The 25,031-nt window shown below is 43.2% G+C and overlaps 1 protein-coding gene across 3 annotated transcripts in view; it reads right to left on the bottom strand.

The window, feature by feature from the left end:
• The window catches only part of LOC144637300 (uncharacterized), a 31,762-nt gene that overhangs the window by 1,230 nt on the left and 5,501 nt on the right, over positions 1 to 25,031 (bottom strand). For 2 of the 3 annotated variants that reach the window (XM_078496431.1, XM_078496432.1), the window contains one exon: positions 1,892 to 2,246. In XM_078496431.1, the coding sequence (XP_078352557.1) occupies positions 1,892 to 2,246 (355 nt within the window). Of the gene's footprint in view, positions 1 to 1,854; positions 2,247 to 25,031 lie in introns of all 3 variants that reach the window. The other variant, XM_078496433.1, reaches the window with a different exon arrangement.

Raw genomic sequence — 25,031 nt, 5'->3', positions numbered from 1 at the left:
AGCAACTTTTCTAAATTTTGGTTGCAACTTTTTGTTATTTAAGCAACTTTTGGGTATATTGTGAAGCAACTTTTCCTGAATTTACCGGCACAATCTATTCATGCCTACTGGATGGCCCGGCTGGATGGGTACGGGAGAAGAGAGGGTTAAGATTCTGAGATAATTTTATTTAAACAGTGCCAGAACTTCTCCTTGTGAACACTTTACATTACAGACGGTTCATTTTATACCACAACAACCAGAACTCATGTAATCTCCATTTTCATGCTATGGACACCGTTGATTTGCTCTCAGCAAACAATGGAGTTTTATTTAGATTTGACAACAGGTTTCATACCAAGAAAAAAAACTGCATTATAGAGTAGGTGCTTGTGAGATTAGGATTGCATAGTGGAAGTCATTACCCTGATGTTGTGTTCTCAGACAAGGGCCATTTTACTCTCAGAATACATGTAACTCTCTCCATGTAGGTGAATAAATACGTAACAAAAAAAATAGGGAAAGCCAGCAAGGACAATGAGGGTAACCTTAGTATTGTGAACAAGACCCAGAAACCAGCTACACTGGCAAACCACTGGGCCATTTTTAAGATGTGTTTTTCAGAAAATATCCATAGCCCTGACCCTCCCATAGAAGGTTTTTTGGTTTAACTCCCCACGCCCCTCTGGAAATTCCAGTTAAGCCCCATACTTTCCTTTAAAAATTCTGGATTTTGAGACCCCCTCCTCTTGGAATGTTCAATGACCCACATGGGGTGGGTATGGATATTTACTGGAACTGTACAATGTAGATTTTAAACTGTAAACTAAAGTATAATGTACATAATCTAAATGGTGAAAAGATGTATTCTAAGTTTATTTCCTTCCGAAAATTAGTAACCCTCTTTATATAACAACAATCCAAAAGTAGCGGCCTTAAATGTGATTCATCTTTTTTGAAAATAGCAACTTGGGGAATAACAGATACAGGGGGCATTACACAATGATCATTCTGTCCTGATGTTAATTCATTGCAACAACTTCTGTTCGAAGTTATGTTTATAATGTCCTTTTAATCTCTAATAATAAAAAATATGTTTATGCTCACATTTTTTGTGCTGTTGATGTAAAGTAATACCCTAAAATGCTACTTATAAGTCCTGGGCTTTAAACAACTTCGTAAGGATCGATCAGTTTTGGATGGGCTTGTAAATGGGGGGGGGGGGAGGCTTTATCTGGGAGGAGGAGGGGGCTTAAAAGCAGAATGAAAAAAAGTTTTGAAATGAGCTATTAAAGCAGTCTTGATGGAAATATGTTTTTCATTAACTGGTTTTGAATTAAGCTTCCAAACGTCACAATGAATCAAATTCCTTTCAATATTTGCAGCAATATTGGAACAGGGGACTTATTTCCCGGGGTCGGGGACTTAAAATCGGATGTATTTTTTGTCTACAGGTAGATGAGCCTATAACTGGGAAGGCTTAAAAGCAGGTTGGGGGGGGGGGGTTATAAGCAGAATTTAACGGTATGTTTAATATGCACCTTTCAATGTTAAGCCACTGGGGGGGGGGGAACCGGGCATAGGCAGGGGAATTGACAGCAATTGTTTTCGGTAAACGCCCATAGTGAGGACTTTTGACCATTTTAATGGACGTCTTACAACATTTTATTGAAGTTTAGTGACTCTTTTGAACATCCACAAATCTCTGGGGTTAGGCATTTGAACAGAAAGTCTCAGGGCTCTAAGTTCAAATGCCCGGCAGGGTCTGTATGAAAATTACAGCCACTATTGTTTTCCCCAAAAGCCATAAGAACTGGCCGCTAAATATGAATTGAAAGTAATAAGGGGTTGGCAATAATTAAGTATTGTGTTTACCTCATTTGTTTCAAGACTTCATCAGCTTTCTTCTCACCTTCTGTCATAACATGAAATTTTTCATCAATCTTCCTCTCTCCAGCCTTAAGCTTTGGCCTCTTGCTTGTGCATGCACTCGACAAAGAGTAGCAAACTTCATTTATCAGTTTTGACAACGTCAACTTGTCCTTCCACAGCAATTCTGCAAGATCTGTGTCTACCTCTGCTATAGATTCTTCACAAGCTTTAGAAACTGTCTGACATTCTCTCTTACATTTTCCAGTGTCACTCTGCCCAGAAAGTCTTAATTCTCCATTTCTTTCAATGAGATCAATTTTTGAGATCCAGCTTCCTTCCTCATTATCTGGACTGCATGATTTCTCTACTAAATCAATCACTTTATCTTCTTCAAGCTGACAAAGAAAATTTCAAAAAAGCAACTCAGTCAGTGCAAATCACTATCCATACTATTCATGTAGAATGATGTTACATGTATTTATCAATCATCATAAGCCAGTTGGTATTGAAAAACCATTTGTTGAGTTCACCCTTAAACTTAAAAAGAAAGGAAGACGTTGATCTCAGCACTTCGTAACATTCCATTGTAGTTTTGGCCAGACATCAAAAAACAAAGGAAAAGAAGACAGATTAAAAGAATTAACTGAATAGAAATAGTCATAAAAAATCCCATTAGCCAGTCCTTATAGCCCTGTTGGGTTGTTCCAGAAAACATCCATACTCCTCACATAGAGGGTAGACTACACCTTATTTACCTTATTTATGAAATATTTATTGCCGCACCAATCCCCTGCTGAGCAGCATAATCAAAGAGCTTTTTAAATAACATCTGTCAAACTAGTAGCATAATTTCAACTTGTGTAACAATTAGAAAACACATGATTTGAGAAACTTTTTTTAATGGGTGTCTGGAAAACCCGAATAGCGAATAGCGAATAGTACGAATAGTCGCGAATAGTGACTAATAGTGACGAATAGTCGCGAATAGTGACGAATAGTGACGAATAGTCTTTGAATTATTAGTCGCGAACAGTGACGAATAGCCGCCGTGAATAAGCCTACAGGGTTTCTACAAAGTTTACCGCCACATGCACAGAGCAATCTAGGAGTTCAAGCAAATTATATATATTAATAGTGCAAGAGTGCAAGTCAAGATGTAACTATATCAATCACTTTTTTATTGATCTATTAGGCCATCCCAATAAAATGTTTCGTTTCCCATCGCCCCGTCTCTTGTGATGGTGGGTCGGTCGGTCGGGCAAAAAACAAAAAAGAATGAACACTTGAAGGGTTCTGGGTTCCAGAGAAGGCCGGGCTGCTTAGTAAGAAAGCCTGATTACAAAGTCAACTCGAAAACGTGGTCTTTTCGTTCGTTATTCCTTAACAGTCTATAAATAACGTAGTGTCGATGTTTATTAAAGACAAAGACATCACATCATACCAATTGTTGTTAATAAAACAAGATCATGTGTTTGTAAATTGAAGTTCTTGCTTCTTTGACAAGTGAATCTAGAATTTTTTTTTTACTTTTCGAAAAAAATGGGTCGGTCGGGCGATGGGAAACGAAACATTTTATTGGGATGGCCTTAAGCCTATATCTCAATGCGGACCGACCATAAACTGTATTTACTCACATTTCATTCTCATGAATCGCGATCCGAGGCACGTTCTATCAGCAAAACGATAAAATACAAATGAGAGAAAAGTGGTCTGTAATTAGTTTATCGATGTGAAAAGACATAAGAAGTTGTGTTATAAAAAACAACAACGTCAAAGCCAGTCTTATTCGCAGTCGTTGTTTAGGCTTGTCACGCAACGCTTGCCTGCATTAATTTTTGTTCCCTTTTCTTTTCTGGACTCTGCCTGGGGCTGTCGATCACCGGCAAGAAAACAGAAAACACAATAATAAGCTAATGTATACGCTTTTTCAACGGTATAAAACATAACAAATTCCGTATTACTGCCATACATATCCACACGCGTACCAAATGTTCACAACTTTAATGATCAGTCGACGAAATAGGAATTACACGGTGAAACTCGAAGATACGGTTGCTAAAAAACAAACACGAAATTAACAAGTTACGATAAAATAAAATGAAAAGAAAGCGACAGGAAAATAAACGAAACTATAAAGACGACAAGAAAAGATACTTACAAACGTTGTATGGCACAGGAACAAACGATGAAGAAATAAAATCTTTGAGAAGCGATGAGCGATGGACGAAGTGAACGATACTAAATCTAAAGACGAACTAGCAAACTAACGGTGAAACTAACACGAAAACGAACGAAACAAAGCGAAATTATGCATAAAAAACCTAACAGAATATAAATGGCACGAAGACACGAAAGCGAGCGAAAACAATGAAATGACGGAAACAAAGAAATACATGCAAAATAACTATAATTAGAAAAAAGTCAAATGCGGGAGCAATATCTGGCTCCCCTAAGAGTTTTAACTCTTAAGTTCAATGTTCTTAACATTTAAAAACGGTTAAAAAGCAAAGTTCATGTTCTGTGGCTCCTCTGGTGGGGATATCTCCGGTCTTACTCTTCACTCTCTAAAATTAGTACCAGCTTGTCGATCGGGCGATCCAGCACGCTCTTGCTGGTGGCAACCTTTGCTGACCGAATTAGACCATCTGCACCTGGGAAAATCTCGATGACTCTGCCCAAGCTCCAAACGTTCCTCGCCACACGCTCGTCGATTATCAGTACAAGATCTCCTTTACCAAAATTTCTTCTTGAGCTATTCCATTTGACTCGTTGTTGCAAGCTTTGCACGTACTCTTTCCTCCACCTAGACCAGAACACGTTAGCGAGGTATTGGACGCGCTTCCACCTCTTTCGAAGATAAACGTCGGCTTTCTGAAAATTCCCAGGAGTAGTATAGAGGGGAGTCCACAAATACCACCTCGAATTAGACGCTTTTATCGCAGCCGGAGTTCGTTTTTTGGCAAGTGTTAATGAGTTACGGTAAATTCCCCGACTTTGTTTACCCACGCGGAAAAAAACAAAATTTGCATACCATGTTCAGGCAAGCCCTTGACATGTTCAAACAAGCCCGTGACTGTCACGTCTCACTCTCAACGTAATTCGACAAATACCACACCGAATTAGACGGCAAGGGGTCATAATTGATATCACGTGCATTAAATCAAAAGAACAATAGTTGTGCACGTGTAAAACAATAGATTTTTCATTCCAGAGTGCTTAGAACTCAGATTTTAAGCACACAGGAATGAAAACAACTTACTAACGTCTAAAAATATCATTCGGGTAAACCCCGACACCCACGCACAAATTTGCATGCCGCGAGCGGCTTCATGTCAATTGAACATTTGCTGGGCAATGGAATATACACAAAGATGGGCCGAGGAAGACGCGGAATTTGTTACATGAGCGGAAAAAAAAACTTGAAAAATTTTTTCAACCCACCTGCAGCAATGTTTTTACAAGAAAAAAGGGCGAAGGCTGCTTCCCAACCCGCTGTTTTATTGACAGAAGAGGAAATCGCGCAGTTGCGCGCTTTTGACAAAAGCTTTGTTGCGAATCTTTTGACAGGCAATTGACCTTTTAAAACTGTTTTTTTTTGTACGTCTTAATATTTTCCAAAAATTATCAAATTTAACAAACCTGTTTTTGTATTTATTGCTCCGTTTTTATTTGAAATTGCGACCAAAATTTTGTCTCCTTTTAATGCTTCTAATGAAACAATGTCCTGTTTTTGGAAATTAGAAACGGATGAACTCCTTGTGGCTGACCCCCTTCCACCCCTTTCTGTTTGAACCTTGATCAACACCTGTACTTCATCATTTACAACATTATCATCTTTTTTACTTAAAATAAAAAACTGCCATTCTTCAATTCTTCCGTCAACGGGCATAATAAAGTAATTTAAATTAAAATTAAATTTAACCGAATAAAAAACAACAGAACTTGGGTGAAAACGACCCCCAAGAGAAATTGTACCATCGGTTCCATCATAAAAACCGTTTATGACAAAATTTGATATTTTTGGAAAATAGTTTTTTAACTCAAACCCATTCATATCAAGATTTGTTTCAAGCACCATGTCTCCAGAAGAAATAATAAAAGGTTTTTCAAAAACATCGCTTGGCACGTCCGCTTGATAACCCTTTACACCATAAGCAATCAAATAAGCTTGCTCACTTGCTTGTGACCCCGAGTAACCAGGATTGGTTATGTCAATAAAAAGTTTATCGTCACTGTTTGACGCATTTTTTTGTGAGTGAATGATTGTTCTCGTATATTTTGGCGTGTGATTGTTGAATCTTTTTGTATGATAATTGACAGTGTTACTTCCAAAAGGTGACGAAGCACTTAAACTCCAGTTAAGATCACTTTCTGGGAAGAAAAACTCAACGCAAAGAGTGTAATCACCAGAGGGCAACCCGGTTAGGCCGATTTTAAGTCTTGAATTGAAACTGTTTCCAGATTTTACTAAATTAAAACGAAAAGCGCTTTTTTTGAGTAAGTGAACACCGGAGTTAAAATTGTCAACAACTGTTAATGAGTTAACATTTGTAACTCCTGTGAAAGAAGATGCTGAAAAAAACAAATGAGAAAACAAATTTTCATTTCCTCCTGAAGAAATCGAGTGAGTTGAAACATACTTTTCCATTGAAACAAAGTTCACAGCGTCTTGGTCACCAACAGGATTAGCAAGCTGTTTGATTGAATGGTCGTTCATTACTAAATTTTGATTGACAACACCCATTTGTCCAGGGTCACCTTTTAGGCCAGCGGGACCTTGTGGACCAGTAGGACCAGTTGGTCCGGCATCTCCTTGCGGTCCTTTTATTCCAGCAGGTCCAGTATGCCCAGCGGGTCCTGTGGCACCAGCCGGACCAGTCGGGCCTGTTTCACCTTTTGGACCAGCAGGGCCAGCGGGACCAGTTGCGCCAATGGGGCCAGCAGAGCCAGTTGCGCCTTGGGGCCCTTGTGGACCGGCAGGGCCAGTAGAGCCAGTCGGGCCGCTGTCGCCTTTGTCACCTTTCTGTCCAACTAAACCTTTTGAGCCAGTTGGGCCTTGGGGGCCTTGAGGTCCAGTGTCGCCTTTCGGGCCAGCGGGACCTGTAGGACCGCGAGAACCTTGAGGACCGGCAGGACCAGTAGGACCTTGGGGGCCTTGGGGGCCAGTGTCCCCTTTATGCCCGGCGGGGCCAGGGGAGCCTCTTGGACCAGGGGGGCCGGGAGGGCCGGTTGTTGAGCCGTTTGAAGGATGACCTGTGTCACCGTTGAAAGCACCCATTATATATATTCGTCAAAATTTTTTTTCGAAGTTTTTTGGTTTATTTTTTTATGCCAAGAAAGAGAATTTATTAAAATGTTGGTTTTGAAGCATAACCCTTCCACAATGCCCATGAACTGAAGCTTTTGGTGCCACCTTTTTGTTTATAAGCCTTGTATTCACGTTTGTATCCTGCGACCCTTTGTTTGGCAGTTTTAGTAGACACAGGATTGGGTTTAAATGCGTCTGTGAGCAATTCATACCCTTTTTTCCAATCGACCACCCATGGTACTTTATTTCTTTTCACAGCGTCATAAGTTTCTTTAGGGTTGAAATGCTTTAAAAAATCAAATAAATTACCCCCCTCTTGTTGTGCCTTAACAAATTTTGTTTTTTTTGCTCCGCATTCAGCACAAATGCATTTCAGCATACGGCGTTTGTTTTTGGTTTGCACAATTTGTTCGCTGCCGGGCACGCATTGTGTTTGCTTTCTTTGTTTGACGCAATAACTCGTGGCCATTTTATACATATTCGTCAAAATTTTTTTTCGAAGTTTTTTTTGGTCGGTCGTGATACAAAAAAGAGAATTTTGTTTTTGTGGCCCGATCAAGTTGATTTCTGTCTATGCCAAGTTCATCTGCAATACGATTATTTTCTCTTGGAAGAAAGGAAAAAATGCAAAAATGGCTGCAGTTGTCACGAATATTTTTTGGAACTTTGAAAAAACATTGAGAAAGATAAATAACGCTGCATTGGCGATGCCTTCCGTTTATGAAGTAATTGATGATTTCGTTTTGATTGCTTTCACAAACCATGTCGTCAAATATAACGATTTTTTGATTGTCCTCTGTGAGTTCTTCAAGGGGAATGACGGTGTCTGTGGCTTCGATAACTTCATAACCAGTTTCTGGATTGACTCTTTTTTCGAAATCGTCAAGAATAAACTGATACTTTTCTTGATGAAGGTTTTTTGCACAAAGATGAATCTTGTCGTAAACCAAAAGCTCATAAAGCATGTGTAAAAGAATGTTTGTTTTTCCGGAGTTGCTTGGGCCACAAATAAGCATGCGAAAAGTGTCGGATGGCATGCTTGTATGCCCCTGTTTGAAAGCGCTTTGCGAACAAAACCCAGGGTCGTAGTTCGGAATCTTCATTTTTTTGATGATTATATATATATACTCGAAAAGATGTCGATGAAAAAATGGCAGGAGCTTGTGGAAAAAAAGGCAGCTATTGAGCAACAAAATGCAAAAATACTTGCCGCAATTAAAAACAACGTGATTGAAAAAAAATTTGGACAGATTTCAGGTGAGGAGCTATTTAAACCTGTGACTCAAAGGCTTGACCGTGCCTTTCCCTCGCAAAAAAAAACTGATGCTGAAGGACCAGACTATAACATGGATGATTTTGACTTTAACTACCCTTTTGGTGAAGATTTTGCGCCAGATGAAGAAACGCCACCGGTAACCCCTCCTTCGACACCAGGAGTGCCTGACTATTCGATGGCGGAATCTGACCAAGATTTTGAAGACGAAACGCCAACATCATCACCACCATTATTAACATCATCACCACCATTATTAACATCATCACCAGCCCCACCTCTTGCGGAAGAAGAGGATGATGATGATGATGGCGCAAAAGGAGGTGATGATGATGATGCAACAGAAGGCGCTGAAGGCACAACACCGCCACAAGACTTGTCACAGTCGGTTGAACGCGCCAAATGGGGGACACCACAAAAACCAGGAATTCAGGGATCAGAATCAACTGATTTGCAGACACTGAGCAGCATGTTAACGAAAAATAAAGACAATCCCGACTATGTTGTGAAAAGCCCGACATCAAAATTTCACGGTTACACTATTCCAGAGATAAGAAAAGCGCGAGACGAAATTTTAGAAAGAAGGGGAGAAAAGAAGAAAGCAAAAGCTTCTTTAGGTTTCGAAAAAGAACCGCCAGATCAAGAGGGGAGTGGTGTTGTTGATGTGAACACTCTTGTTGACAGACTTTATATAAGCCTCGGGTCGATTGATGCAGGAAACACTTCGGAAAAGTTGCGCAGACAAATAGTTTCATTGCTGCAAATGTTAACGAAACAAAAAGCACTGTCAACAGAAGAAGCGAAAAAAATTTTTCATAAGTATATAAGATGAAACATCTTAACCTTTTCCTTGACTCCGAGCTTGCAATAAAGAGTAATGCGAGAAATAAATCTCATGACTTTGAAATCGTCTTCAATCCGCCGATTGTTTTGGACTCTTCAAAAACCTACAAAACGGCAATGAACGAGCTTATAACAATGAGCTATTCTTGGTATAATGTTTCAGAAAAATATGACAATAACAAATTCAAATGGAAGAAAAAAAGTGACTCAGACTGGATTGTTGCCACCCTTCCTGATGGAATGTATGATTACAAAGACCTGAACGACGCTTTTCAAACACTGACAGGAAAAACTGAAGATGCGAAAAACATTTTTGAACTTTATTTTTACACCACGACATACAGGGTTACAATTTTGATTGACAACGATTACGAGCTTGATTTAAGCGAAGGCGAACTTTCAAAGCTTGTCGGATTTGACAAAAAAATCTTGAACGACACGAATAACATTGGGGGCCATGTACCAAACTTGACGAGAGGGGTAGACTGGATTTATATTCATTGCGACCTTGTTTCAAGAACTGTTGACAATATTGGAGACGATGTGCTGGCCATGTTGTCAACATCGAAACTTGAAATCTCTTACCCATTTTCGAAAGAGCCGCGACGTCTCATGTGGCAACCAGTCAACAAATCTCGGATTAACTCAATAAGAATCAGAATCAGTGATGGAGCAGGAAACGACCTTTTCTTGAACGAACAACCTGTCGCTTTGAGTATTTTCATCGAAGAGGAAGAATGATTTTTGAGAAAAGTATAGGATGAATCACCCAAGCGAGTGGACGCGTTTTTACGACAGAGGTCGCTACAGATATCGGCACAAAGGAACGGGGATCGTAAGAGACACTTTGATGTCGATCGGTAAACGATTCGCAAAAAGCGGGAAAAAAAAGGCGGAAGAGGCAGCCAAAAAAGCCGCGGAAAAAGCCGCTGAAAAAGCAGTTGAAACTACCAAAAAGGTTGCAGAGCGTGGCGCGGAAAAAATTCAGCAAGTTTTGAAAAAAAAAAAATCAACCGTGGAAAAAGGGCTCAACCAAACGTCAAAACAAAAGCTTGACAATATTTTGACCCGAACAGAAGCAACAATGGAGAAAGGACTCAACCAAACGTCGAGACAAAAGCTTGAAAATATCTTGAAAAGAAAAGCAGAGACGGAGGTGAACCAAATCATTTCAAAAAATTAATTTTTTTGTGGATAATATATACGCCCGGTTTGAAGCGATGTTTCGAAGCGGAAAGTTTTTGGAAAAAACTGAGTTTATGAGATTTGGGCTAGACAAGCCCATAGTAAGACCTGCAAACACCCAGTTGCAGGTGAAAAATGGCTACAAATTTTCTGTGACGGACAGAGAAAACTGGTTCGACTGGTACAACGCTTACATCCGTGCAGATTTCACATTTGAAGTAACCGCAGATGGGACGGCAGTTGCAGCTAACACAGCAGCAGCACCGATCAATGGATCTTTTTCTTTGATAAATAAACTTGTGGTAAAATCTGCGGGAAAACCTCTTTACAACGTTGACAACGTTCACAAGCTGATATTTATCAAAAATCTGTTGGATTTTTCTGATGACTACGCCAGAAGCGCGGCAAAAAGCCAGTTTTGGTATCTTGATACGGTAAACGATACTGATGCAGACGCTAACGCAACAAACCTCGGAATTCGACAAAGGGGGTTGTTAGCCCACGCAGGTGCAACGGTCAACACTATTATTCCTCTGAACAGGTACTCTTTTTTGAAGAGCTCAGTGACAAGCTTTTGCCCCCAATGCCGCTTGAGCTTGAAATACAACTTCAGTCTGACGCGGAAATGATTTGGGGGGAAGTCGCCACGAACAGGCGAATTGTTGTAAACACCCTTGAGCTGTGGGTTCCATTGCTTCGGTTTACGAGTGAAGGGCAACAGCTTGCTAATGAAGACTTTTTGAAACCAAGAACGTGGACTTACATGAGTGAAATGGTGGAGCCCAGCACCAGCCAACGCACTGCTTTCGGAACTTGGCAAATAAGCCCTGGAATTAAAAACGCAAAGCATGTCTTTATCTTTTTTCAGCATACCGCAAGAGTAAACGCTCTTACCCAGAACCCGTACTTTTTCGACACTTTTGCCCTTGGTGGCGGTGCAAATCTCGCTACTTGCAGGCTGCAGTACGGTACTTCCCAGTTTTATCCTGAACTGGAGTATGACGAAAATTTCAAGCTGCGAATCCTCAACGACGTGATGAATTACCGTTACCGAAAGAATGATTACAATACAGGAGTTCAGCTGCAAACAAGCAACTTTAGCACGCTTTACCCTTTTCTTTACTTCGACCTTCGAGAAAACAAAGAGAACTTGACCAACGATCCGAAGCAGCTGATTTTTCACTACAGGCTGAATCAAGCCGCTAATGCGGATTACACGATATTTGCTGGCATCATGTATGAAGGCGAAATGGTTTTGAGACAGGTGGGTAACGAACTGGTTGTTGTCTAAATTTTTGTGAAATATATATACGATGTCTTCTTACTACCCACACAAGGTTGCGCTTTCTGAGGGACAAAAAAACAGCCTCGCCAAGGCGTTTTCAAATAAAACAGCAATCACGCTAAGACTGACTTACGATGACATTGCAGGAAAAAATGGTGACACTTTGCATTTGACCACGCGGCAAATCAAAAAAATTCAAAAAGCTGTCAGCGAAAAAAGGGGGTTGATCTGAAAATGAGCAAAACACAAATTAAAAACTCAGTCAAAATCATCAAAACCGCGGTTTTGGGGCAAGGGATGCAGGTAAAATTAAAAAATGGAAAGGGTATGAGGGTCCAGCCTGCAAATGTGATGCGGCGGCCGCCGCCATTTATCGGAACTTGGGGGGAAAAAAAATGAACTTTAAGGACGTTCCTTTAACGGATTTTGCCCTGTTAGCCTGGTGTGATTATCTGAAAATCCCGATAAAAGGCGTTTTTTCAAGAAACGAATTTTTGCCAAAAAATCACTCTCCCTGCATAATCAACATGGACGACTTGGGGGGACTCGGCACCCATTGGGTTTGTTGCTTTCACAAAAGCGAAAAAGAAAGCTATGAGTACTTTGACTCTTTCGGCTTGCCGCCTCCCGCGGAATGGGAAAATGATCTTGTTCTCAAGGGAAAAAAAAGCTTTTTGCGAAACGACAACCAGCTTCAGTGGGAACAAAGCGTACGCTGTGGCTACTACTGTTTGCTTTTTTTAAACGAACGAAACAAAGGAAGGTCGTTCAAGAAAATTCTTGAAATGTTTTCTGACGATTTGTTGAAAAACGAGGCCGTGGTCAAAAGGTATTTTCTGCATCAGGTATAGAATGGAGGTGTATTGCGTTAAAGAAAGAAAGTTTACCCCCAACGTGCCCGGTAGTGAAAAAGCGGTGATCACCAAAAATGGCCGAAACATGCTAAAAGTCAAATGCCAAAGTTGCGGCATCACAAAGACAAGGTTCGTTTCAAACAAAACGGGGGCAGGCGTCGACATTCACAAAGCCATCGGCAAGCTACCAAAACCAAAAAAAGGTTGGACTCTGCCGGGGCACAACTACACTGGTCCCTACAATCCTCTTGAAAAGCAGCTTACATACGATCCGAAAACCGGAAAGATATTGAAAATTATGCAGAAGCCAACCGGAGCAACAGACGCAGTCGCGATGCAACACGACGTTGATTATTCCGTGTGCGAAGGGAAAAAAGACGTGAAAGGCTGCAAACATGCGGCAGACAAAAAAATGGTAAAGGCGCTTGACGCAATTCCCAAAAACAAGCGTCAGTGGGGCCACACTTTAGCAAGAAACACAATCGCGGCAAAGCAGAAGGTCGGCTTAGGGGTTGGAGAAACCGTAAACAAAAAAATCGGAGAAAAAATTCCCGGTTTTCAGCAAGCGCAAGATGCGGGTATGGCTGTTACAGCACTTCTCGGTGGTGATAAAAAGCTTCTTGAAAAATATTGGTCAGGCGACATAGCAAAGGGCGCTTTCAACACCAAAACGGGGTTTTTCAGCAAAAAGTTTTGGACTCACCCTTCAGAAAACCAAGACCCTTCTTGCTCAGCCACAGTTTATAACAAAAAAACAGGAAAATGGGTCAATCATTATTGCGATTAAATCAAAAAAAATTTTTGCCCTCAAGTATAATGGCTACCGCTACCCAATACAGACGCGCCGAAATAAAGGCAATGAAACTCACCTTGGAAAATCAGCAGACTCACTACGAAAAGACTTCCGCCAAATTCAAGCGCTGGCATACTCGCTGTCAGACAGCTTGCGCTTTAACGGGGGGTGCCGCGACGATTCTTACCGGCTCAGGTCTCGCAGCTTCGCTTTCCGCTGTCGGCATTGTCGTTGGCGGTCCTTTGATTGCAACCGCGACACTTTTTTCTCTCGCGTCAACTTCTTTGGGCGTCACTGTCAAGTTTTTCTTGCAAAAAGCGAAAAAACACAAAAAAATACTTTCACTTGCGGAAGACACCCTGTTGGCAATCAACTCTCTTACTTCTGTGGCCCTTGAAGACGGACAAATTTCTGACGAAGAATATCAAGAAATCGTCAAAAAGTACAGTGCCTTCTCTTCGAAAAAAACAAAACTGCGTTACTCAAATCACACTGACGGCGTGCGCTCCCACCAATCTTGAAATTTTTTCTCGACAGCTTTTTTCGTTTCTTTATTTTTCGTCAATTTTTTTTCCAGCTTTTCGATTATTTCTTCTTTTTTTGGCCAAGACTCTGGAAGCTTTTTGAAATAAAAATACAAAAAACAGACGTAGTTAACGCTTTTCGCCTGCCCTTTGTATTCTTTCAACACATTTGCCAAAAAATGCAGCCTTGTCGGCTCAAAATCCAGCCAAGAAATGCCGTTTTTTTTCAAAACTGTTTTCAAATAAAACAAGTTCGCCGCCGGCGGAATCGATTTTTTTTCCGTCTTTTCCAGATATTCAAAACCGTGAGGTTCTTGAAAAATGATTGGTTCAAAAGTTTTATTTTCCCCAACGAAACCCAAAAAGAAATCGTGGACATCTTTTTTTGTCAAAGTGTCTATCCAGGTTACAGGTTCAGGTTTTTTGTGGTTTTCATCGTCTCTCATAAATTTAACGCCGTAACCATAAGGGTCACTGCCAAATTTTTTTTTGTCTTTTAGGTGCTTGAGTCTTAAAGATTCAACCCAGTTATAATAAAACGCAATCATATTATTACTAAAGCCTGCAAGGAAACAAGTGTCCTCGCTGTCATCGCCAAAATATTTTTTTTCTTCCATGTTATATTAAGTCTTTTAAGTTCAAATGAAAAATAATAAATTGGAGGCACGTTACTACAGCCCGCAAGGATACTGGAAAGGAATCGCCGCGATAAAAAAATTAGCCGAGGCCGCAAAGGTTTCCGAAGATACTGCAAAAAGGTGGCTCGGAAAACAAGCTTTTTGGCAAATCTACCTTCCCGCACCACGATACGTTCCTCGTCCAAAGTTTGATGTGTCTTCTCCTAACGCGGTCCACCAGGCGGACCTTCTTTTTCTTCCTCATGACAGATTGCCGCGAGGGCGAAAAGTTTACAAATACGCGTTGACTGTTGTTGACGTTGCCAGCCGTTTCAAAGAGGCCGAGCCTTTGACCTCCAAAGATTCAACTGAGGTTGCAAAAGGTTTTCAGACAATTTACAGGCGAAGTGCACTGAAATGGCCACAGTTGCTTCAAGTTGACCCCGGGCGCGAATTCATGGGCGCTGTTACCAAAGAAATGGAAAATCACAAAACAGCTATTCGGCGCGGGCGTGTTAACATTCACAGAGATCAGGCCATTGTTGAACGTTTCAACCGCACACTGGCAGAGCGCCTGTTTGGTTATCAGTACAGTGTCGAGTTGACCCTGCCATCTGGTCAGCGGTCGACAGCGTGGGTCAAGAGGCTACCCGAAGTTATTGCCGCTCTAAACAACGAAGTTACACGACTGACGGGCAAAAAACCCTCAGAAGCTATTAAATTAAAAGCCGTTGCCGCCAAGCCGTCGACGCCTTATTTGAGGCCTGTTGGTAAGAGCGAAAAAAAGCTCCCCTCCTCCGTGAATGTTAGATATTTGTACCAGCCGGGTGAGTTAGAAGGTGGCGGAAAACGTGCCACCGATCCAATCTGGTCTTTAAAAGTCTTTTCGCTTGAAAGAGCTGTAATGAAACCAAACGAACCTGTTTTGTATTACTTGCAAGACGGCCCTAAGCGTGGCTTTGTGCGCGAGGAGCTGCTCGTTGTCCCTTCTGATACCGCCCTTCCTCCGGTCAATGCCAGCTAAACGTGATATTCAATCGGTTCGGTATGTATTCCGTCTTCAAGCACCCAACGTTTGTCGTAATAGGCGCTCAAACCCAGTTTTTCCTGCTCGTAAGTTACCATTTTTCCTTCCTTCATACGGAAGCCTCTGTTACTCGCTTTATCCACACTGCCTTCAAGAGCGGCCTTGAAACGCTGCCAAGTTACTTCGTTTTGCGCCTTTGACATACCCTTGGTGCTAAACTTCTTTTTTTCACCATCTTGTTCCTCGATAAAATAACACTTTGGGCAGAGAGCAATCATCCGGCTACCCACACACTCTAGCTTAAAGAGACCGGGCGTGCGGCCGCTCCACTTGTCCCAAGCCAGCCATTGTTTTTTTTGGGCCTCGAATTCTTGTTTTAGCTCGGGTTTTACGATGTCCTCAAGCTTCGAAGCAGAAATGGCCATGTAGCAGCTGTCCGTGTCCATCTGAATTAGCTCAAAGTCCTTTCTATCAACATACTTATCCAAAAAGTCATAGTAAAATTCCAAAATGCGCAGCTTTGCCAACTGGTAAACCGCAATCCCAACTTGAAAAGGCCTGCTGATTGTTATTCTTGGCTTGCGGCTTTCCAGCTCGTACGCTTCCCCAATTTCATCTAAGTCGCTAAAATACGCGCTTCGCAGAGCTCGGTCAACCACTTTTTCGTCTTTTGTATAAATCACGTTTGTTTGCCTTTCAAGGGCCTCGATCAGCTTCCCGTAAGCGCTGTTTCCCAACAGCTTAAACACGTCCGCCAGCAAGGCCTTGCACCTCTCAACATCGCCTGTTCTTCGCGCCTCTGTCACTTGTTCCACAAACCAGTTGAAGATTTTTTTCGGTTGGTAGTCAATCGTTCGGTGAACCGCCGTAATCACCGCCCCGTGTTCCACATACCAGCGCAGCAGTGGAGCATACAAAAGAATCTTTTTGGCAGAAAGGGCTCCAACGAGCTTTTTACCATTTCCACGATTTCTTTTTGTTCTTTTCAAGTATTCATACATGTGTTGTGGGACAAGCCCGCCTGGGACCTCTTTATTGTGAAAAAATGGCGGCATCTCTTCAAACTTTTTCCACAGCTCTTTTGGAATTTCTATGTCAACTTCCGCAAATCCAAACCATTTGGCTATATGAGCAGAGTTTTCTCCTTTCAAATTTTCCGTCAGTACCTTCGCCTGCACTTCTTCAACTCCTGTGAATTGGCGGACTTCTTCCTTTTTGCAGGGCATGTCTTGCAACATTGTTGACAGATAAAGGGCATTTGCATCGTAGCCAACAATGTTTTCGCAAAGACGTGGATCGGAATACTGGTGATCTCTGATTTTTGTGACGCCAACCTCGTGGCGCCTCGTGAATACTATGCTTGGCCCGCCAACAACAGCCCCTTTCAGCATTTCGTACGCTTCTTCACAAGGCGAGAAAAGTTCAGCCCCTCTTTCAACAGATCCTCTGAGCAGGTAATGTAAGCTTACTCCGGGAATACTAACTGCGTCTTTAAAAATGTCGATCCTCTTTTCAGTGTAAAAAGCTTTCATCTTTTCAAGAGCTTCCAGGCCGGGGGTCACATCGAGATTGTTGTAATAACGCAGCCAGTCTGCAAAGGTGCGCATGCCCTTTTCTCGAAACAGTTTTTTACAAGCTTTCCATTCTGAAAGTTTTAGCACAAAAGAGTTTTTCAACTTTGAATACCAAGGCTGGCAAGCCGAGCCCGGTTGGTGACAAATAAAATAATCTGGCAAACCTGGATAATCAAGCTTTTCAGGAGTGTCAAACCATTCATAAGGAAACCACGATTTTTTGGCCTCGCTCCCATAGGCCTTTACCCACTTTTCATAGCTTGTTCCCGGCCCAAGGTAGTTAATAATGTCAAGAAAACGGAAGCTCGGAGTAAGCAAAAACATGATTTTGTTACAGTTTTTCGCCACTCTGACTTTGCCAGTTGTGTCGGCAAGGCGGCCTACAAAGTAATTTTTGATCAAATTCAGATCGTAACTGCCCGAGTTAAACCCAACTACAGGAACTTGGTTGCACCATTCCTCAATTTTTTGACGCTGCGCTTTGGGAAGCAGGCCAACGTCTTTTGGCATAAATTCCGCTCTTACTTGGGCCCGAATGTTTTTTCCACGTCTCTCCAGCTCTTCCATGAACTTGCGGACCAGCTCCGCCGGGTCTCTTTCACAAATGTGGGTGGGTTCTCTTTCAAGGGTGTCGCCAATGCTTACCGAGATTGGCACATGTGTGTTTTCGGTCGTGAGCGCTGACGTTTGTTCCTTTCTCTGTTTATTGTCACCATACGCCTCAAAATCGTACAAAATCGCGTGCGGATAGCTTTTTGTCTGCGCCCGCGGCGCGTCAAGCTCGTTTTCCCTTACTTCGCACGCCCAAGCCTCGATCACGCGGTAGCCGGCCCTTCGAAGCAATCTTGTACGTTTCATTGTGGCTTTGAACCTGTCTTCGCGTGTTTGGTCGTTGCGGTCAATGATTTTGTTACGATCTTGCGGGTAACATTTTCGACACCCGTGCCAGTGGCAGCCGTGGTATTGAAATACAGTTTTGGAAATAGGGTCGTACCCGTCGACAGGTGCGCGCTCAACCCAACGCTCACCACCATGTCCGCACATTGCGTGGTGAATGTGAATTTTCCGCCGCTTGGCCTCTTGGTCAAGCCACCGAAGCGATTCTTTGGAAGCTTGATGGCTTGGATAGAAAGCCTTTTCAAAGCTTGTCTGCGGTTCTTCAACCTTTTTGCCCGGGCAATCAATTATTGTTTTTCCTTGGCTGCAAGTTTGATAGTGGCGTTTAAGGTGGCAAGCTTGTGTAAATCTCGCGTTGCAATGGGCGCATGCATACGTCTTGGCTAACCTTTCAATATCCTTAATGACAAACGCGTGCCCTTCGTAAATTCCGATTGTCAGAATGTTCGTCAGCATAGCTGGAGAGTTTCTTCTTAGGTGCCATACGACTTCCTCATTTTCTTCACGCTCAGGCTCATAAACTCGAATGCCGAGCCAATCAGAAAAAGCGACACCCTGATTCAGATGCCTTTCAACTTTATCTAATTCATCAAGAGATGTTTTTGGACAGTCGGTCGGCACAGTTTCGAGTTTGAAGAAACTCTTTGCGAGACCACGGGCTGCTACTGTGCTTCGATCAATACGTGCTCCTTGGTGGACAGCAATACAACGCCATAGACACAAATTATCTCGATAGGTATCTAGCGCAACCATCGACCTGCCATGCGCAAGGTTGCGAAGCCAACATGGTAAGGGTCCCGTGCCTAACAGCGGTCGTCGGTCAAGCACAACCTTTACTTCAGCATCAAAAAAGCCATAAAACACCCACTTTGTTGAAGGTCTTTCGATATTGTCAAAGGCCAGGCGTTTTGTCTCCAGTTCGGTCAACCACTTTTTCGCTTCAGAAAGCCTGTTAATCCAAGGTGAGCCTTTATTATTAGTGTAGTAAACAATGACCGTACCATCCTCCATGTTGCGCAACCAATACGAGTAAGTATGCCTGATATAAAACGCTGTGCCTACGTTTTCTCGGATTTTTTGCATAAAGTTTGGTGTAAGATCGTTTTCCAAACCTCTGATAAAACGCCATCGAATAAAACGCCGGCCACTATTTTCCTCCCCCTCGTCTTCCGCGACATCAAAAAGATTCAAAATCTCATTCTGATAATTTGTTACCTCCCGGTTTCCGTGCGGCGGAAAAGGGTCAAATTCCCTTTGGATGTTCCTCTTTTTTTCCTCGTGGCGCCTTGGCGGTTCTGGTGGATAGTTCCGCACTCGCAACGGCCTGCGCAATCTCCTTTGCGGTCGCAACGGGCTGCGCAATCTCCTTCGCACTCCAAGCGGAATCGGTGCATCCATTATGTTTAAAGCGACCTTTGGAAGAGGGTCTGCTGTTTTTGTCATTTTCTCGATTTTGTCAGTCAACTCGCTTTTTTAAAAATCCACGTGACCTTGCTCAAGCTCTGTAACTAAAAGGCACAAATGTTCAATTGACATTCCAGCTCGCGGCGCTCTCCCCCACCCACCCTGCTCTCCCTGCGCTCGGACGAGGCGTGCTTCCACTCTCTCTCTCTTGCTTTTGCGGTCAAAAAAAAATGCGGGGTAAAATCGGCCTTGCTTTTCCAAGCATGACAACCCAAACACGTCAGGGCGTTTTCCCTTAATTGAGCAAGCATGGCGGCCAAAGGTCAATTGCCTGTCAAAAGATTCGCAACAAAGCTTTTGTCAAAAGCGCGCAACTGCGCGATTTCCTCTTCTGTCAATAAAACAGCGGGTTGGGAAGCAGCCTTCGCCCTTTTTTCTTGTAAAAACATTGCTGCAGGTGGGTTGAAAAAATTTTTCAAGTTTTTTTTCCGCTCATGTAACAAATTCCGCGTCTTCCTCGGCCCATCTTTGTGTATATTCCATTGCCCAGCAAATGTTCAATTGACATGAAGCCGCTCGCGGCATGCAAATTTGTGCGTGGGTGTCGGGGTTTACCCGAATGATATTTTTAGACGTTAGTAAGTTGTTTTCATTCCTGTGTGCTTAAAATCTGAGTTCTAAGCACTCTGGAATGAAAAATCTATTGTTTTACACGTGCACAACTATTGTTCTTTTGATTTAATGCACGTGATATCAATTATGACCCCTTGCCGTCTAATTCGGTGTGGTATTTGTCGAATTACGTTGAGAGTGAGACGTGACAGTCACGGGCTTGTTTGAACATGTCAAGGGCTTGCCTGAACATGGTATGCAAATTTTGTTTTTTTCCGCGTGGGTAAACAAAGTCGGGGAATTTACCGTAACTCATTAACACTTGCCAAAAAACGAACTCCGGCTGCGATAAAAGCGTCTAATTCGAGGTGGTATTTGTGGACTCCCCTCTATACTACTCCAGGTGGCGGCATCACGACTCTTGATTTGGAAGTCAGAATGTGGTTCGGTGTAAGTGGATTCAAATCTTGGGGATCACTCGACGGTACGGTTAGCGGTCGGCTGTTAATAATGCATTCAACCTCTGTTAGGAGGGTGCTAAACGATTGATCATCGAGGGTGTGGCCAAAATCTCGCATCAATGCAGATAGGATTGATCGAATAGACCGTATCTGGCGCTCCCAGACGCCACCCATATGGGAAGCCGCTGGAGGATTCTGTTTCCATTGGATTATCCAATCAGCGTTGAATTCTCTGCAAAGAGTCCTTTGGATTGCGCTTTGGTCCATTTCTTCTAAGGCTTTCTTTAGCTCGTTCTTCGCTCCCACGATATTGGTGCCCTGATCTGATCTGATTTCACGTACCGGTCCTCTTCTATTTACGAATCTCCGAAGAGCGCTCATGAAGGAATCTGTTTCTAGCGAGTCTGCCGTTTCAATGTGCACCGCTCGGCTGGCCAAACAAGTAAATAGTACCCCATAGCGTTTTACTTCTTTTCTTCCTTGTTTGATGAGGAAGGGACCAAAGTAGTCAACACCACAATACGTAAACGGAGGGGCAGGCGTTATTCGCTCTTGAGGAAGGTCGGCCATCTTCTGTTCACCTGCACGTCCACGAAGACGACGACAGACGACGCATTTGGAGATAAGATGTCTCACAACGGAATTTGCGTTGACAATCCAATATTGATTTCTTAATTCGTTTAAAGTGATTCCTCTGCCAGAGTGAGCAACTCTCTTGTGAGCGTCTCTAACTATGAGGTTGACGACGAAACTCTTCTTCGGGAGGATCACTGGATGCTTAAAATCTTCTGTTAACTCTTGAGATTTACTCAGTCGACCTCCGACACGAATTAAACCATCCTGGTCGAGAAATGGATCGAGGCGATATAAGGAACTTGTTTTCTTGATTTCCGTTTTTCTAGCCTTCGCAAAAACGCGGTCGTTCCTGCAATCTTCACGTTGAATCTGCTTCAAGGTTTTAATTTCTGTAGGAAATGCGTTGCTTTGCACCAGCTTTAGAATGACCTTTTCAGCTTCTTTCAGTTCTTCCACTTTCAAGGGATTGTCTCTTAAGGCTGCTGTATGCCCTTCTCTGTTTGCGACAACCTTTGGTGACAACAACTTCTTACTTGAGTTTGGCTTGAGACGAAGTATCCATGCTATGGATCGTTTCATTCGGTACCAATCCGAAAAACGTGCAAGTCTTGCCAGAAGGTCTGTTCCCTCGTTGACGTCTATACTGTGTACTTGGACTTTCTTGACTTCAGGATCGTTAACGGAAATAGTGTCCAGGTCATCAGGAGGCCGAGGCCATTCTCTATCAGGAAGCCACAGGAAATTCGGACCCGTGATCCAACGATGCTGTTTAGATAGCTCATCTCCCTTAAGGCCACGTGATGCGTCATCGGCAGGGTTTAACTTTGACTCAACGTACCTCCATTGGTCAGGATTTGTTGCATCTCGAATCATCTGTACGCGATTTGCTACAAATACGTGAAAACGCTTCTTGTCGTTTCGGATGTACTTCAACACTGTCGTACTGTCCGTCCAATAAGTCTTGCTCTCTACAGGTTCATCCAATTCATTGCCAATCATTTCACCCACTCGAACTGAAACCGTGGCAGCAGTGAGCTCAAGACGTGGAATGGTTGTAGCTTTGACTGGAGCTACGCGAGCTTTTCCCATAAGGAACGCACAATGGATGTCACCTTTCGCATTCTCGATTCTGAGGTATGACACTTGACCGTAACCCGTTGAGCTAGCATCAGAGAAGTTATGGATCTGTCTCGACACGACTGTACCAAAGTTCTCAGGCTTGAAGCATCGCTCCATGGAGAAACGTTCCAAGGCAGGCAACTGGCTCTTCCAATTCTCCCAACGTACGCGGAACTCTTCGCTAACCTCTTCATCCCAGCTAAGCTTCGTACGACAAAGATCTTGTAGTATTTTCTTTCCGACCAGCAGAAATGGCGCTGCTATTCCCAAGGGATCGTACACGGAGGAAATCGTAGACAGTATTCCTCGTCGTGTCAATGGCTGGTCTTTCACGATAATCCTAAAACCAAATGTGTCCGATTCGATAGCCCACTGTACACCAAGAGCTCTCTCAACAGGAAGGTAGCAATCTCCCAGCTCTAATGATTTAACTCCTTGGGCACGTACTTCCTCTGGGACACTTTCCAACACGGTTCTACTGTTGCTAACGAACTTTGCCAGATTAAAACCCCCAAGGGCACAAGCCTCACGAACACCACGTATTCGTTGGATAGCAGACTCTTCAGTTTCTTCAGAACGAAGACAGTCGTCAACATAAAAATTCTTCCTCAGCACATCGGCGGTTTCTGCGCCAACAATCTTCTCAGCGTCATCGGCTGCCTTACGCAATGCAAAGTTCGAGCAACTCGGTGAGGACACCGCACCAAACAGGTGGACGTTCATCTGGTACTCTTCAAGATTTCGTGTCAAATCTCCTTCAGGCCACCATAAGAAACGAAGGAAGTCACGCTGGCCTTCTGGAACCCGGACTTGGTGGAACATTGCATCGATATCACCCATGAAGGCGACTGGTTCTTGGCGAAATCTTGTTAGTACTCCCACTAGTCGATTTGTAAGGTCAGGTCCTTGATACAGTTGGTCGTTCAGCGATGTGCCTCCAAATCTGGCGCTACAGTCGAATACAACCCGGATTTTGTTGGGTTTTTTCGCATGGTAAACGCCGTGGTGGGGTATGTACCAAACTCGGCCTGTCTTAGCAGAAAGGAGATCTGACGGGACTTTCCTAGCAAATCGATTGGCGATGATCGTGTTCATAAAATTAACATAGTCCTTGTAAAAGGTCTCACTTCTGATGAGCCTTTTCTTCAACCAATATGCTCTTTGAAGGACTTGTTCTTTGTTTCCAGGAAAGTGTGGATCATCACAGCGGAAAGGAAGAGGAATCTCGTAGTGATTATCCTCTGTGTGGCGAGTACCCCCGTTAACTATCTTGAGAAACTTCTTGTCATCTTGCGAGTACTCTGGTCCCTTGTATTCAGCTCTCTCGCTGAAATCTAACTCGAACATCTTGTTCAGCGCTTGTGGAGTGACAACTTCTCTGACTTTGTTCTCAACCATGAAGTGATGATCAAGGTGTCTACCAGAACCAACTTCCTTAGCAGCTACTCTATTGCAACTCATCGTAGGCAGCTCTTTGTTGGACATGTAAAGGGGGCCTACTATAGCCCATCCAGCAAACGTCTTGTTAGCAAAGGGACCGCCATCTTGACTAGCTAATACGTCCAATGGTTCAAGGGCTTTCGGACAGTTTGAACCAATCAGCAGACCGATCTTGGCGTTAGGCAACTGTGGTGGTAGGTCTGTCGCTATCCGCTTGAGGTGTTTCCATCGATAGGCAAGTTCAGGCGTAGGCATATCTTCACACGTAGACAAATCTTCTTTGGTGAATGTCTTCGGCAGTTGCAAGGTATTGTCACCATTCAAGTTCGAAACGATTAAGTCATGTAAAACTTCAGTGTCAAGTAACTTCGTACCATTCACAGTCTTTACCATCAACTGCGTGTCAATGCCTTTTACACCCAAGCTAGCTGCAAGCTCTTTAAGAACAAAGGAACCAGTACTGCAATTATCAAGCATGGCGTACGCGACGACTTCACTCCCCGCAAATCTCAACCTGACAGGAACGATAGGTACTGCAGACACGGTCTTGTCGACACCAGTAGCGTTACAGGCAGCTTCGTTTATTTCAGTGTGAGCATTCGCCATTGTATCATCTTGCTGTGGAGGGGCCGTGATCTGCTGTACGGAAGCAACTGGTGCGAGGCGAAAATTCTCATCATGAAGACCCGTGGGATGACGACGAAAGCACTTCTTACAAGTTCTTCTCTGAGCACACCCACTTGATCTGTGGCCTGAGTCGTAACATGCGAAACACAGTCCTTTCTCTTTAAGGAACTCTTTTCTGTCTGGTAAAGTCTTCTTGAGATAAGCCTGGCAGCTGTCCAAGTCATGGTTCTTACTACAAAGTTTACAGAGCCTGCTGGGGTTGCGAGGGACGATCTTCTGGTCAGCGGTAATCCCTGTTGCATGAGTGGAAACGCGGTATGAGCTACGTGTACGTTCTCCGGAAGTTTTGAACTTGCCAGGACCTTTGTTTCTTTTAAATCGGTCAGGGTGATCTGAAGAACCATCCAAGCGACGGAGGGCTTCTCGCGAGAAAACTGGATCAGTTGCAATTCCTGCTTCTGCATTTACAAAGACCACAAAATCGGCGAAGGCGGGAATTGCTCCTCTTGTAACTCTCAACCTATTGGCTTCTCGTCGCCAACGATCTTGAAGCGGAAGAGGAAGCTTGGTTACCATGCTCTGGAGGTTGTGTGGATGATCGAGGATGGACAGAAAGGTGAGACTTGACATAGCACTCCGGCACTGGGTTAGGAACGTGGAGAACCTGTCTAACGCCGGCTCATCTCCTGCCCGGATGTAAGGCCACTCATTAATCTTCTTAATATAAGCGTTAGATATTTTGTAAGGGTCACCATATTTGT

The sequence above is a fragment of the Oculina patagonica genome, chromosome 13, assembly GCF_052425735.1.
Source record: "Oculina patagonica isolate OP01 chromosome 13, crgOcupat, whole genome shotgun sequence".
NCBI classification, from domain to species: domain Eukaryota; kingdom Metazoa; phylum Cnidaria; class Anthozoa; order Scleractinia; family Oculinidae; genus Oculina; species Oculina patagonica.
This window is presented reverse-complemented; position numbering and strand designations above follow the sequence as displayed.